We start from the raw sequence: 17,052 nt of genomic DNA on the forward strand, positions 1-17,052 counted from the left end.
GAGAATGGGAGAGGGAGAGAGTAGACGTTGTGTGGGTGGTGTAGCTCAAAACTTTGTGTGTGAGAGAACCCCTCATTCTCCTAACTAGTAAAGAATAAGGTGTGTACAAGTAACGGGTGTTCAGACGTTTCTGGTATGTCCGACCAGGGTAAGCAGCACACCGTCTTTACCCCAACAATCTCCCACTTAAAGGCGAATGTGCCGATAAATGGTACTACTATAGGACCTAATAGTATGTACAATAGGTAAGGGAGGAAACTCCTATGCCCACTGGATCTTTCTAAGCCAATGCATACTGCCGTGTAGGCTCTAGCGGTGTGCGGAAGCGTATATCCTTGCTAGAATCAGCATGCATACCTTGCAAGTATCCTGTAATGGCCCGGAGCTGCTCCATGATGCATCATGCTAGTGTCAGCCATCGCCCGACTGACAGCCCAAATTGCAAACGCTCCCACTGTAGCTGCTACATCGGGTCTCAACACTAAGAGGTCGTACATGAGAGTCCCGAAAGCTGATGAAATCCATAAAGTATCTAACTACAAAGGAAAAAAAAAAATCATTCTGGGTTTGTCTCGGTCATTCAAACTTTAAGTACGATTGGCTTGTCCTCTTGCACCAAAGTGCTGGTTCAGTTTTGGATCTGGATGTCTCAGAAATGAGACCTCAATCCTATTTATAGGACTTCTTAACTGCCCTTCATAACCCCCTTCATCTTCAATGGTTGGCACGTTAGTAATTTGTGACCAAGGCCTCAACTGCTATCGCTATCTTTGCTTTGATAATCTCATGCGGAATTGAGGACTTATCCATAATCATCCTAAAGATCTTGGATATCAATGGTTGTCTCATTGATTGAGTCCCATCCCTCCCCCCCTCTTTTTGATTATCCCCTTCGTGGTGGGGTTACCCAGAGAGAAAGTGCGCGCTCACCATATGGTTACAAGGTGTTTTTAGGGGAGGAGGGGATTGAACCTTTTGTTGAGATGATGACAAGCACAATCGACCAACTATGCAAACCTTCATGGGCAATTTATGCATGGGTTTGTCCATGGGATTATACAACATCTCCCATCTAAGATGGATTTCAACAACAAGTGATCGAAAATGATTGGCAACAACTACAAATTGTGGGTGGAGGGACAAAATGTCCGCGAGGATGGGTTTCAAATTCACAACCTCCCTTTTCCAAGTTTAAAGCTTTGAGAGGGTTCCCCCATGGGCCCGCTAGTTTGGAGGGCCATCATGGTGCTGATTAAACTTGGGTATGGTGATTTAAAGGCCCATAAGCATGGACTACAGGTCGTCCACAACGCAGTTGAGCACAACAGCCAGTTGAAAGCTGTTGAAGCACCAAAATAGTACAAGAATACTCCAAATTGCATGTGACGATGCGCTTCAACAACGTAGAGGGTGGTTAAAACACTTCCTATTGAAAGTGCTTAACTATAGGCCATGTTATCAGGATGAGGGTGAGTGGGAGATATGGGGCACAAAGATACAGGGCCCCCTATTGTTGCCATTAGAGGGCCTATGGGGAAGCCCTCTAAAAGCTGGCTAATGCTTTTGTTTTTGAACGTAACACTGAATTTTAAATGTAGAGATTGAGGGTGCCCATCAATGTTGTTAACACTTGCTTCACACACAATTCACATGGTGTCCGCATCACAACACACACAACTACCTATAGTAGCAAAGCTCGCAACCTGGTTCACAACATGATCACCTAAAGATCACAAAGCATGACACACTTGCAATCCATCCTTAGTTCAAAAATTCGAGCAATAGCAAGAATTACACCACTGAAGCCTTTTGATGTGGACCATCGATCCCATTTGGGTAGGTCTCTGTCAATTAAATGTTGGGGTGGGTTTGTACTAGCACTCCTCCACAAGAGGGTGTGCCAAAAGTAACTAGTGTGGTGTTGTAGGGGATATTCTTGTTAATATCTTTCCCACTAGTATTGACATTGATTTGAAAACTGCTCTATTAGAAGGAATCTAGCACAAATCCATTTCTAGCAAAGGGAAAGGAACAGAGGGGATGCGTGGCGGTGAGACAACCAACTAGAGATGGAGCCACACAACGGGCATCGTGCAAGTAGTAGGAGGGGATGGATGGCACCGTGCACAGCCGACCTGGCTTAGGCGAAGATGGGATGCACGACAATGTGTAGAGGCATCAAGTGTGTAAGTGAACGCGAGAATCAATGAGATCAACAATTGCCTTGATGGTTGGGTGGTTAGGACATCGTGAGCTATGTTGACTTTGTCAGAGTTCAAATTGCATTGGGCTTCCCATTGCAGTTTTGCTTGCAGTGAGTTACGTAAGTTTCTCCAATGTTGTGGCATAAGGCAGCAGTAAGGAGCTTGCAACTCATGTGAACGGACTCTTGAGAGCCCGAGCTAGGAATAAGGAGAAACCGCCATATGTGGGTCAAGGAGAGAGTGAGGCTCCACTTTGAATGTCCCGATTCACTAAAAACAGAAGCTTTACCTTTCAAGGCAAGTTGGGTTCCCATTTAAAAGCGTCCTTGAAAATTGGGTTCATCGAGGGATCGCTCGTCCTATATGCTGTCCAGGGTTCTAACTTCTCTCTCTCTCTCTCTCTCTCTCTCCCCCCGCCATCTGCGCTCCAATCTTCGCTGCCCATGACCAAGCTTGACTTGCGATTGCAAGCGTTTTGTTCTGCAGCTGCATGTTGATGACCATGATCGCTCCTCTCAACAGCGACCCTTCTTCCTCCCAAACTGAAGACGCAGATGAAGCTCATCTGGGCGCCGTCCCCATCGAATCTTTGCTCCAAGAGTTTGGCGACTCTCTCAGTCAATTTGGGAATCTTGCTCCAGATGGAAGTGAAGGTACTCTCTCTCACACACACACACAGCACTGAGGTACTCACATGTTGATGCATTTTCCACCTTACGCTTGGTGAACCCTTCTTTTTTGTCAGTAGCTTCGTATGAAGTAGCTGGGATTTGAACTCGGGACAAAAACATTGAACTTTCCTTTTTCCCACAAGCATTGTACATCATGCTGTCAAACACAGGGTGGTTAGTGTTTGTGCTGTGTATGCTAATGGGCTAGATTTGAGTTCAATCCCCACCAAATCCTTGTGGTGCATCGCAAAAGAAATAAACAAGGTTTAATGGCATAATTGTTAGCGAGAAGAGTGTGCATTTGCAGTCATCATATGACCATGTATTCGCACGCATATATGCAACAATACATACATCCCTCTTTTTTATGCACCCATGGTTGTCACACCCATATATGGGCACCATTTGTTGCGCTTCATGTTCACATTCGAAAGAAACCTACATGCACACATAGTGCACATTCTTACGATGAATGGTAACATCAGTTACGACGTCTACAAAAACATGCCTTAATTGATGGTATTTGTGCATGGCACTATTCAAGGCACATGTGTGTGTATACTGATTGACGATGGTGCGACGTACAATTTTTTGAATTACAAGCTGGTTAAGCTTTGTAATTGCATATACTTCATCATTCATGCAACATCCATAGCTCATACAATGAGTGATTGTGTAGGTACCATTTGTGAGGCTTTCTAATTTCATCATGTGTGCAAACACATAGACTCATACATGAGTGATTGGTGAGTAGCAAGTCATGTACTCTTATTTCCCTTTCAGGTAAATGGACCGGCGTTCTTGTGTTGGAGTGTGCAAAAGCCATCTCAAGCAAATCCGACGGAAGAGTGCAACATTTGTTATGGATACTGAACGAGCTAGCCTCACCCTACGGTGACTGTGAGCAAAGACTTGCCTTCTACTTCTTGCAAGCCTTGTTTTGTAAGATGAGTGGGAGTGGGCTCGCCTCTCAGAAGGCCCTTTGCTTAGCCATGGAGAGAAGTTCTTCTTTTGATTCTATGAGGAAGACCATCCTCAAGTTTCAAGAGGTGAGCCCTTGGACCACATTTGGACATGTTGCTTGCAATGGGGCCATACTGGAGGCATTTGATGGGGAAAGCAAGGTTCACATTTTAGACATGAGCAACACATTCTGCACTCAGTGGCCTACCCTACTAGAAGCACTCGCAACAAGGCCGGATGGAGCGCCTTCCTTGAGGTTGTCCACCATTATCCTCTCACATGACACATCCTCCATGAAAGTTATGAAGGAGGTGGGTGCACGGTTGGAGAGGTTTGCAAGGCTTATGGGGGTTCCTTTCGAGTTCAAGGTGCACCACGAAATGAACATGGACAAGCTTCATGATCACGAAAAACTATCTTCACTTTTAGATCTCCAATCAGGTAAATGCTACCTTCCATTCTTTGAGATTCAATGCTACATATGCTGAAGGTTAAACGCAAAAGTCATTTTCTTATTAGCAAAGTCATTGTGTGGCCTAAATTGGCTTTAGGAAAGTTTAATTCTCTTTTCCTTGATCCTTTGGATCAATTTTTACAAAATGATTCCATGCATAATTTCTGTCGCTTGTCGCTTTTCAAGAAATATTCTGCCCAAAATTTGCCAACTCTTCAACATGCACAAGCCTTGCAATAAACTAGGCATGGGTTCTTGATCGTGAGGAGCCTGTATGGGAACAAGTTTAGGTTTACCACTTGTTTACACATTTTGAAGATAAATCCTACTTCTTGTAGTTAGAAGGGCTAAATTTGCAGAATACTTCACATAGTTTGAAGTTGAAAAGGATGCACCTTGTACTATCCTTTGATACACAATGTATCAAAGATTCGCTTTAACTGAACCCGTTTTCAAAATTTGGCACACCTATTGGCCTCATTTCCATTATTCATAAATGACTTAATTCTTAACCATGTCAAACTCTAGGGGCATAGTGCTTATGTTGCTACTAACCATAGCTCCAATTTCGAGCAAGCATAAGGGGCATGCAAAGTTCAATAATAGAATGTACATGGAAAAATCCCCATACGATAGGTAGAGTTTTAATATACAGTGAACAGACGGTCACTGTATATTCCCCACGGCACATGCCAACCCCACGGGCGGGCAAACGGGTGAAACTCCCTTGTTGGGGGGGCATTTTGTTTACATTAAACATAAATGTGATTACAAAATACAACTTTTGTCCATCTTGACATGGTGCAATACCACCACTTTTTGCCGCCATATAAAACATGTATCTACACAAGAAATTTAGGGGGTTACTTGGAGAATCACATATAAGAGGGCTATAATTATTTGTATGCAAATCCATTCTAATGAGTACTTGCCTATTATCTTACCCTAAATTCTATAATCCATAAAATTTACAATGGTGCAACCTCCTACACTCCGGCAATTATACGTTAGAAAGTATCAATTCAAAGCAAAATATACCTCAAAGATACACATTGAAAATGTATTTGGTTCTATTAATGATACAAATCTAGCATCAAACACATGGGAGAATTAATCATCAATGTATTTGAAATGGGACTGAAATACTAGCTTTCAACTTTTAAGATCCAAAACAAGATCCTCTATAGACACACAAAATTTTCAAAACAATTTTTTTTTCAGTCATTTGAAGGGACCTTACAAAATAGTTGACATCATGTGCTCAATGAAAAATCTTTTGATCCGTAGTGTGAAAAAGAATATTATGCCCATGTTAGACCTTTCTATGTATGAAGAATGCCGAACTTTCTTTTGCATTGAGATTTGAATAATCTGTAAATATATCTTCAATTTGGGTCCGGCTTTCTTAACCTTCTAGTTCTCTTTTGCAGGTGAAGCATTGGCCATTAATTGTAATTTGGCTCTTCATCAAGTGTCCACAAAGGTGGAAACATTATCAAGTAATGTAAATACAAACATTGAACCAATTGAAGATGGTAGAGATCGTATGCTGCAAAATTTCCAGCGAATGAATCCCAAAATTTTGACCCTCATAGAGGAGGAAGCTGACATGGTTCCTCAAGATTTTTTACATAACATTAGCGAGTCTCTTCGCTTTTATTCCTTGTATTTTGAGACACTCCAAGTGAGTTTTCCAAAAATTAGTGAGGAAAGGTTGATACTTGAACGGATAGTGGGGCGTAATGTGCTCAATTTGCTTGCTTGTACACCTTCATATGATGTTGGTCATGAAGAATCACAAGGCTCTGTGAGTGCAATCTCATGTGAGAAGAGGGAAACCAGTGTCCAATGGGGTGAAAGGTTGACAAAATCAGGCTTCAAAGTGTCCCCTTTTAGTGAAGATGTCATGGATGATGTTCGAGCCCTTATAAAGCGTTACAAGGAAGGTTGGAGCCTTGATTCTAATCAAGAGAGAACTTGTGTGCACCTTAATTGGAAAGATCAAAAGACTGTATTTTCCTCCACATGGAAATGTTAATAAGTAGTCGGCTTCTATCTAGTCTCACGACGTTTTAAAGTCCCAAAGTTTTCAGAAAAGGGTTGTAGGAGGCACAATGAGCTAAAACCAGAGATGCATGAGCTATTGGAAATCTAAAAGATGCACATTTACCAATTTCAGTATCACACAACAACTTCCAAATATGATGTGATCATTAGGACAACAATGCTCGTCTAGCTCTTTTCTTCAATCAAAAGGAAACATTGCATTGGGTTTGAGAGCAGAGTTTGAGAGCAATAGCATGAAACCTTGCCATGAAATACGGGTACTTTGTACCTTGGGGACATCACCTATATTATATTTACCTATCACCTCGGGTCAACAAAAGGATATTTCTAATATGAAAAATGTCACATTTTTATTTAGAAAGGGGTATCATTTAAGGAGCTTCAAGAAATAACAATTCAAAGGTTGAATAGAAAAAGGGTGTGTTCGAATCATAGAAAATTCATAGATTAAGGATTTTACCGATATCCCTTGCACACGATGTAGTAGTTTTACAACAAAATGAATGCGTTGAGCTTTGTTCTTTGTGGACAACAACTCCATTCAATGAAAAAGTAGATAACATATTGTTGACATTCAACTTAACTATAAATAACATTAGGGGTGGATTGGAGAATCACATATACGAGGACAATGCAATGCAATTCCATTCCACTGTATGCCTAATATATTGCCATACATCCTATAAACCATAAATTTACAACGGTACAACCTCCTACACTCTAGCAATTATACCATACAAGGTGAACCCATAGCTTAATATAGGAGTTCAAACCATACTATCAATGTTTGGAAAAGGTTTGCCTCAGGTTAGCCTTGAGCCGGTTGAAAATCGAGACTCGGCGGTTGCAAACCATAGTAAAGGGAAGGAAAACCGGTAATATATATGAGAAAATAGTTCAAAAATCCTGCAACAGTGAAAACTCTTTTGATCCTTTGGGTGCAACAAAACATTATGCCCACGTGAGACCTTTCTGTCTATGAAAATTTCAAGAGAATGAATCTCCAAATTTTGACTCATAGGAAGTGAGTTTTTTTAAAACTAGTGAGGAACAATTAATATTTGAACACGTATGTTGATTATGAAGAACTAGAAAGCTTTGTGAGTCCAATCTCATGTGAGAAAAGGGAAACCGGTGCAAACTTTAAGCTTCAAAGTGTCCCCTTTTAGTGAACTTGTCATGGATGATACTCGAGCCCTTATAAAGCGTTACATGGGAGGAAACTTGTCTGCAACTTAATTGGAAAGATCAAAATGCTTTATTTTGCCTCCACATGGAAATGTTAATAAGTAGTCCACTTCTCTCTAGTCTCCTGATATCTTTTTTGCCAAACTCACAATTGTGAGTGAATTAGAATCATCAAAAAAATTACTCAAGCTTGTGTCGAGCCTTGAGGGATTGCTCAATACATAATGTAACTAGAAAACGCCTCTGACAAAGGCAAGCCATAACCCATATTCCCTTATACATCGTTAAAAGTCATGACGGCGAACATTACACAATTCCACTCGTCCAAGTTTTTCTTTTCATAAGCATTTCCCTGCTTTCTTGGATAATCTCTGAGAAACTAGCTACAGATAGACGGTTCCTGGTCTTCTAAACTTGCTTAAAGTTACAAAATCTAATAGTTTGTGTATACACTAGCAAAGCTTGGCTTTTCATCACCCTCCCTTCTAAGAGTAGCTCGTTCTTGTAAAACCTACCTTCCACAAAGATGTACCTAAAAGAGTACCTCTTTTCACTTTCCATGAAAGTAACTGGCTGGTGTAAATCATAAGCAAAGTATAAGTCCTTGACTTAATATCTTTTTATGAGTAAACAATCCCACCATAGCTAGTATGCAAGGTTGCAAACCTGACTTAAACATGAAGAGACTAAACCTAGTCGCAAACATGCTTTACCTTATGGTAAGCAAACTCCAACTAGAGCGATACATGCTTTCTAATCGGATTGCTTGGTGCTAACAAATTCACTTTGCATATTCTTTAGCACAAGATTGCACTTGTAGTCTACCAATCCTTTTGGGATAAATGATAGTACTAAGGTGTGTTTTCCCATAGTTTACAGACAGTCTTTCCAAATGACTAGTAAAAAAGGTTTACATTGCTTTACAATATTCTTGAGAAATCAACAATGTTATGAATAACCATCTTGGTTAACTTGAAAGATTACCCAAACCGAGCTATGATCTCTATTGGTGATTGTTAGATCTATTTTATGAAGGTGCATGCCACTCCAAATCATCCTTTGCTAAACACTAGGGCCCATAACATGTAGACTTGTGCATGTATTTAGCTAAAACAGATCCGAATGTGCATATTCATGATCATACTTTCCAATTATTATGGCCAATATGATGCTCATAGCACACATGAAAGAGGACTGTAAATAGTTCTGAAAAAAAAAATTTAAACCCTTTCTACTGCAATCATTTGCAAGCCTTGTTGAAACATTTGAACCATGAGAGACTGTGAAACATAAGTTACTTCTAGGTACAAACAATGAAACATTTTCATTCATAATATATAGCCTTGCTACATGTATAAACAACCATCCATGAATGTTTTCTAGCAACACTTGTAACCTGAACAAGTCGTTCTAAGTACCCGACAATTCGTGGCCATTGAAATTATTCCTAATACGATGTGCTGAAAATGGTCTATAAAACGGATTTGATCAACACCTACGGACTTTGTTACGACACATAATTGAAATGGTGCACGTCCGTGTCTATCCCATAAACTCATATTATGTGGAATATGTCTCAGGTAAGGATGTCCGTAAGAAGAATGTCCTTCAAGTACGAGATGTACTTGTGTGTAGAGGTAACTATAACACTCAACGACATGAGTGAGATGGACCCTCATTAACCTTGCTCCACGCTGGCTAAACCAAACTCCTTAAGTTCCTAGAGGTTGAAAGCAGGGTTTGGTGGTACAAAAATTTTATCCATTTGGTTGTTTGCCACTTTGGTAGTTATAGGGTTCTTGGAGGAGGGAACTTGTATTTGGACTTTTTAAAGGTTACATTTTAAAAGGTACAATTCAAAGATTATACGACCGAGTGCAATCATGGTTTAGCAAGGTATAGTACGTGATCGTGGTCACACGTTTGGGATTGATTTGAACTCTCTCTCCCCCTACTGCGCGTGAGAGCACTTTGCAGGTTGTTCACAAACACCTTTGCCATGGCTCTCCTTGTGACTTTTCCTTCCTCCATTGTCCTTTGCCAACATGAGGACACCAGCCCGCAAATGTGCACCTAGAGCCAAACCCAAATCTTTTGAGAGAAGCAGTCTAGGATTAAGGGGACTTCATTCAAAACTCCTAGTAGTAGCAGTCGCAATGAGCCTCCTACCAGCAAGAACGAGCGTCACAGCAGCAGTGGTACTACAGTCGCCAAAAAGAGGCAGAACATTGATCAATCAAAGATGATAGAGAGCATGGGAAAATCCTCTCTTGCACAAGTGAACAGATCCACAACAAAGAAGAGGGTAAGTATTGTTCCTTTACATGGTTGGCAATGTACCATTTGGTTTGGTTGCATGTTAATTAAGGTATTGTAAGACATAATCTGCATGTTGGTTGCATGAATATGGTTGCATGTTAAGTACTTTATACATTTGGTACTATAGTGGCATGTCTAATTGTTTCCTCTTGCTGTATTTTAGGGAAAAACAGAATGGATGAGTACCCAATACTCAAGAGGGAAAGTCTCCAACAAAAGAAAGCGAGTTTACTAAGGTTTGAGGGCTCAAATGCTATCACAAAGAAAATTAAGGAGGACATTCTTTTGTTCCAGCAACACCTCGATGAACTACATTGGCAAGTTCCTTGTGACGTTGATGAGATAAAAGGTGTGGAAGCTGATATAAATGCGTGCTGCGTCGACTCGAAGGCACTGCGGAGATGAAGAATCTTGCTCTAGAAATGAAAATTGAATAGGTATTTTTACATATGGTACCTCTTGTTCTTCAAGTTATTTTTCTCTAATTGTGCTTGTATATAGTGACATATTCTTGCATGCAGTTGTATGCACTTGTATGTAGTGCCATATTCTTGATAGGAACTTTTGCTACTTGTCTTGGTTTATATCTCATACTTTTTGTACAATGTCATGAACAAACTTGGGTACTATTTGAATTGTTTTGGTACTTTTGGTATATAGCTAGTTCTTAAAGCGTCCTTTGGGACATCCTAAATATTTCTTATGTACATTTGGTACATCTTGTAGGAGCATTTGGTACTTCTTGTAGGAACATTTGGTGATTTTTGTTGGAACATAATATTTATATTTGTGTATTGAGATGTACATATTAGGTGCTTTTAAGTACCTTGGTTTGACCATGAGTACTTTCATTTGGTACTTCTTGAAAAATTCAATATTTTTGGGTACTTTGGAGTTCTTTTGGTACTTTTTGTAGGAACATCGTATGTATATCTGTGTGCAATGAATTGTGATGTACATATTAAGTCTTTAAGTACCATGTTTTGACCTGAGGTACTTTACTTTTGGTACTTCAATATTTAAATTTTGGAAACTTTGGAGACCTCATTTTGCATCTGGTAGTTTTTTGTTTGGAACTTTTCATACTAATTATTTGGTACTATTTATTGTTTGGTACTTAAAATTTGGTACTATTTACTGTGTACTAGACTGTTGTGCTCTGGTAGGAGCATGATATACTTGACAGGTACTTTAGGTATTGTTTGCTAGTTTTGCTACTTACCATATTGGTTATTGTTTTCTATTTGGTACTATTCAATGCTTACTAGATTATTGTCCTTTGGTACTAGTTGGTCCTTTAGGTTGTAGACGGCTGGCGTGTCACCATGTGGTAACGTGTTCTTAGAAGATGGGCAGTGAATCATTTAGTAATTACTAGAGTAATTACTACGGTAAACCCGAAGCATATAAATAGGGCCCATTATTTTGATATCGGGGAGGCAATTGTTATCACTTGTATTAGCGCTTGGAGCTATAATTGCACTTGAGCATCAATGGCAGTATTATCGGCTACACTTTCTCTCTCTGTAATCATATTCACTGTAATCTCAATCATGATATATATATATTCCAGTGATATTGACTTCTCAACAATCTTCTGAATCTGAATCTGAACTTTATTCTAGTCTTTAAGTCTGATTCTCATTTCAGTATTCATATTTCAGTCTAGTCACTGATTTCTGTCTAGTCTGCTGTCTGAACTCTTCCTACTCTAAGTAGCTGAAATCCTTCAACACTGGAATTAGCTATCTCAAGAGATCAGCTCCAATTCCATTTTGGTGATCACGGTGGCTAGAGCTGAAGCTCGTTGACTAAAAGACTCTTCTCCCAGTTGAAGTTTTCAGCAAATGGCACCAAAATCCAATCGTGGCCGAAAATCTACCAATCGTGTGGACCCCATTCCTGAGGAGTCAGGAAGAGAGTTTGACCCCAAGCAAGAGAAAATGAATGACACTGAGGCTCAGGAGGAGCATAGTCAGGCTGATGAGGCGCAGGACTCACATCACTCTAGTCATTCTCGACGCAGACGGGCAGAACGGGAAGCACGAAAGGCAAAGAGTTCCAAAAGTTCTTAGTCTCGCTAGAAAGATGAGCATATCAAAGGCAGAAACGGAAGTCACCGAACTTCTAGCAGACAAAACAGAGAGGATACTGATACTGAGACAGAGACAAAGATTGACTGGGATGCTAACATTGACAATTGCAAGAAGGTTCCCAAGCGTTAGTCTGAAGCCAAGAAGAGAACTGGCGGGATCAGCAGTAACCGAAATGATTACACCGCTTCCCTGAAGATTTCCTTTCCCATGTTCAAAGGAGGGAAAAAGGATGATCCTGATGTTCACATACAAGCTTTTGAGCAGTATGTTGAACTCAAAAACATTGATGAAGATGATTGGGGGGAATACTTTCCACAAACCTTGAAGGAAGCAGCAAGGAAATGGTATTACCATAACCCTGCATGCCAACCGAGATCATATAATAAATTACTTAAGGCCTTCAGGTTGGAATATTCCGACAATCGAGGGGATGAGGATATTCTTTGTGAATTGGATCAGATCAAACAGAGGAATTTGTCAGTCCGCAGCTATGCCGAAAAGATCAAAGAACTGACCAGACAGTTGCAAGAACCACCGTCTGAGAAGAGATTAAGGGCATGGTTTGTGAATGGGTTCAGAAGCAAGAAGCTGAGAGAACAAGAAGTACTAGCCCCTACAAAGAAATTCACCGACCTGGTCCTGTGAGCATTAAAACTGGAACAGCAGGCTAAGAAAGAAAAGAGCCACAAGAAGCGAAGGACCAATAGCAGTAGTTCGGCTACTAAAGCAACCGATTCCAGTGAAACATCCAGCAGCTTCGATAATTGGACAAAGGAAAAATCAAAGAAAGGATCATGGACTAAGAGAATTGAAGAAATGGCTAGGCAAATTGCAAAGATTAGCCACCTAAGACAGCCGGTCTGGAAGATGGAGACTTGGTGTTCAAGATGTAAATCCAAGGACCACATCTCCACGGAATGCCCACAATGTACCTACTGCAAGGCCTTCGGTCACTTATGGAATAATTGTGGCATCCGAATTCATCATTTTAAGAAAGGAAAGGATCTATCAGTGGTTGCCTACACTGAACCAGTGAAGGCAGAGCCAATCAAAGTAGCCCAAGAAGAAGGACCAGGTACTAGTGGTACTAGTCAAGGACGAGGCAGATACCAACCAAGAATGGGCAGAGGAAGAGAAAGAGGCAACTTCCAGACCAGAAGCATGAATTGCTACACCTGTGGGAAGTATGGTCATTTTGCAGCCCAATGTCCAGATGCAGGAGCAAAGGAGTAATCATTGAAGAGATTCCAGACATTTCAGAAGTACCAGCCAACTTCAACAGCATCAAGTGGGCCCAACAAAGGGAAGTTTGGAAGGCCAAGGGTAAGGAAAAGGTGGTAGATGAGTGGCCCATGGTTAAGAACAGTACATGCTGTTCATGACTACTCCAACCAGAACTTAACCATAGAAGGGGCCAGTGGCAGAATCAAAATCCAGACCAACAACACCAGGAGCTGGAAAAAGGAACTGAGGCTGAAGGAGTTGTGTCAGAAATACCGAGCTAAGAAAATTGAGCGAATGCTAGCAGCAATGAACATCTTTCCTCTGGCAGAAATTGATTTGAATGCAGTCCTAATAAACAAAGAACAAGCTGACAAGCAGAAGAGACAATTTCCCGATCAGTTTACTGAAGTCAATACAGGGGAAAGAACCGCTCAGCTAACTGGAAGAATGGAGGAACCAGCGGATACTGGCCAAATAAAAGAATCAGTATGTTCTGAAGAGGATCCACTAAATCAGAATAATGATTCAGAGATGAATGAACCTTCTTGGGACTATGCTGAAGATTCGACCAAACAAAAAGGAGGAGGACCAAATTGGTTGCTTCTAGATGATCAAGAAGTGGAGGAGTGGAACCTGGGATCAGAGGAAAATCCCAGAATGATCAAAGTCAACAAGCACCTAAAGCCGGCAATGAAGGAAAAGGCAAGGAAAATGTTCCAGAACTATAAAGATGTATTTGTCTGGGAACATACAGATTTGAAGGGAGTAGATCCTGAAGTCTGTCAGCACCGAACACTGAAACCAGAAGCTAGGCCAGTCAGATTGCAAAGATACCGGATGAACCCCAACTATGCAAAGAAGGTCAAGGAGGAGATTGATAATCTTCTCAAGGCTGGGTTCATTACGGAGGTAGCAAGTAGTGATTGGTTATTTCCAATAGTCGTCGTTCCTAAGAAGAATGGGAAATTAAGGGTTTGTGTCGACTATAGGAAACTAAATGCCCAGACCATCAAGGATCCGTTTCCCTTACCTTTTACTGATATGTTTCTTGATGAAATCGCAGGATATGAGATGTATAGCTTCATGGATGGTTATAGCGGCTATAACTAGTTACAGATTGCTCCGGAAGATAGGGCCAAGACCACTTTCATCACTGAGTGGGGAGCATTCATGTATCTGGTGATGCCTTTTGGCCTGTGCAATGCACCAGCTACTTTTCAGCGGTGTATGATGGAGATGTTTAATGAATTTCTTCATCGGTTCCTCGCCATTTTCATGGATGACTTCACTGTCTATTCAGCTGAGGAACAACACCTTCTATTCCTTGAGATGGTTTTTAGACGCTGTCAGGAGAAAAGGATTTGCTTGAATCCATTTAAATCAGTATTTCTAGTTTGGAAGGGACAACTATTGGGACATGTGGTTTCCCGCAATGGAATAGAAATGGACAATGACAAAATACAATGTGTCTAGCAAGCTAAAGCTCCTAGAACTGCTTCTGAGTTGAGTTCTTTCTTGGGGTATGTGAATTTTTATAGAAGATTTGTACACAAATTTGCTTCTCAAGCAGTACCACTATATGAGCTTACAAAGAAGACTAGTAAGTTCAATTGGACTGCTGAATGTGAGGAGAGTTTCCAGAATTTGAAAAAAGCCATTACCAGCAAACCAGTCCTCAGGCAGCCGAATTGGGATATTATTTTTCATGTACACGTAGATGCTTCAGGATTGGCAATGGGGGCAATATTAGCTCAGCCAGATGGCAGGACAGACTATCCGGTCTATTTTGCTAGTCGGAGATTCAGTTAGGCTGAATAAGGCTATACGACTACTGAAAGAGAAGACCTCGGAATGGTTTTTAGCGCTGCAAAGTTCAAGCATTACCTATTGGGGAAGTTATTCCATTTTTATGTGGATCATCAAGCTCTTCTGTTTCTTTTTAACAAAGTCATTATTCAAGGCAGGCTGATAAGATGGATGATGTTCCTTATGGAATTTGAGTTCATAATTTTCCATAAGCCTGGCCGAAACCACTGTGGAGCTAACTTCCTTTCCAGAAGTACGAAAGGATATTCAGAATCACCTCTGAGAGATGAACCAGTGGATGCTGATTTATTTCAGTTAGAAGTAGAAGAATCAGTGGATCCTGAATGGTATGATATTTATCAATTCCTTTCCCAAGGTGCCTTTCCAGAAGATTGGAAACAGAATCAGAAGAAGGCTCTGATCATAAAAAGCCTAAAATTTACCATCATTGGGGGAGTACTTTATCGATTGGGTGTGGATGGTATACTTCGGAGATGCGTTTCAATGGAGGGAAGAATGCAAGTTATCTCAGAGGCACATAATGGAGAGTTTGGTGGACACTTTTCCAACGAAGTAACCTACAAGAATATTCTGCAAGCAGGTCTGTGGTGGCAAACAATGATTGCTGATGTCAGAAGCTTTTGTAAAACTTGTGGGCCGACCAACAGCTGCAGACATGACTCCCTTAATGCCAATACAACCATTGGGAGTATTCATGAAATGGGGATTGGATTTTATGGGACCTTTTAAGAAGGTGACTCCCAGGAAGAACAAGTACATCGTGATGGCTACTTGTTATGTTACCAAGTGGGTTGAAGCTAAGGCTCTTCCTGACAACACAGCCAAGTCAACTGCAAGATTTTTGTTTGAGAATATTGTCTGTTGATATGGATGTCCAGTGGAAATTGTGACCGATCAAGGGACGCATTTCATCAATGATACTATGGAAATCCTATTGGATATGCTTTCAATCAAGAATCAGAAATCTACTCCTTACTATCCCAGATGCAATGGACATGCTGGAAGTAGCAATAAGACAATTAAGACTATTCTCACTAAGGTGGTACAAAAGAAACCAGACTAGTGGGATTTGAAGCTTCACACTGCTCTCTAGGCTTATAGGATAGCTTATAAGGTAACTACTGGAATGACACCATTCAGAATGGTGTATGGAACTGAAGCTGTGGTTCCTATGGAGTTTATAATCCCCAGTTTGAGAATGGTTGTAAAGTATGGACTAGACTTCAACCATAATCTTAAGAAAAGACTGGATGAACTGATGCAGTTAGATGAACTCAGGCAAAGAGCTATATTGGAACAAGAAATTGTTCAACAAAGAAGGAAGCACTGGCATGATCGCTGAATTAAAGTCCGAGAATTCCAGCAAGGAGACTTAGTGCTTCTATATCAGTCAAGACTGGGTCCAAAGAAGCCGAATTTGAAGATTTCCTGGGAAAGACCTTTTGAGGTTGATTGGGTCTTCTCCAATGGCACAGTCAGATTAAAAGAATTATCGGGACTGATGTTGCCGGGAGTATATAATGGAGCAAAGATCAAACTTTATTACTCAGAGACCAGAGAAACTGGGTTAGAAGAAGTCACTAAGGAAATGGAGGTTGTTGATCAAGAGATACCAGAATTAGATTTTTTTGGTCTTTTCCATGTGCAACCAGTTCCAACTTTAGAACCAGTACCTGAAGAATCAGATTAGACTGATTTAAGAACCAGTATCAGTATGGTCCAGCCAGAGTGGGAATCAGTTCAGAACCAGTATGAACACATTTTCCAAATTTTAAATTGCAACGGTCAAATGGTATGCCAGTGATAATTATTACAAGGATGGGTTGCAGTCTTGTCCAATGCATGTTTGCCACGTCAGCAACGGCGCACACAAGTCTAGGTGCGGCGAGTGGTGGAGCTTTTATGGCGCGAACACGTATAACAGTCAGGAGAGTTAGCATTTTTCCTCATAAATCTCCTGCGCGACGTTTTCCTCCTGTCAACCATTCGCCATCGCCAAGCTCTGAGGTTTCTTCACTACAGCCGCAAACTTCAACCTC

At 40.8% G+C, this 17,052-nt stretch overlaps 1 protein-coding gene across 1 annotated transcript; it reads left to right on the forward strand.

Annotated features, from left to right (window-relative positions):
- The first annotated feature begins 2,581 nt into the window (after positions 1–2,581).
- Positions 2,582–6,330, forward strand: LOC147444636 (protein SHORT-ROOT-like). Its single transcript, XM_086527908.1, has 3 exons — positions 2,582–2,857; positions 3,659–4,279; positions 5,723–6,330. Exons 1-3 carry the CDS (start codon positions 2,695–2,697, stop codon positions 6,328–6,330), a joined length of 1,392 nt encoding a protein of 463 aa, XP_086384034.1. The 5' UTR covers positions 2,582–2,694.
- The last annotated feature ends 10,722 nt before the right edge of the window (positions 6,331–17,052 follow it).

This window comes from Adiantum capillus-veneris, chromosome 13 (assembly GCF_014529385.1).
Source record: "Adiantum capillus-veneris isolate H3 chromosome 13, ASM1452938v2, whole genome shotgun sequence".
NCBI classification, from domain to species: Eukaryota; Viridiplantae; Streptophyta; class Polypodiopsida; order Polypodiales; family Pteridaceae; genus Adiantum; species Adiantum capillus-veneris.

Excerpts from the sequence above, each read along its gene's own strand:
- LOC147444636 (XM_086527908.1), top strand. The coding sequence starts at position 2,695 with ATGTTGATGACCATGATCGCTCCTCTCAACAGCGACCCTTCTTCCTCC. Across the intron at positions 2,858-3,658 it reads TGCTCCAGATGGAAGTGAAG|GTAAATGGACCGGCGTTCTT; the intron begins GTACTCTCTCTC and ends TTTCCCTTTCAG. Across the intron at positions 4,280-5,722 it reads ACTTTTAGATCTCCAATCAG|GTGAAGCATTGGCCATTAAT; the intron begins GTAAATGCTACC and ends TCTCTTTTGCAG.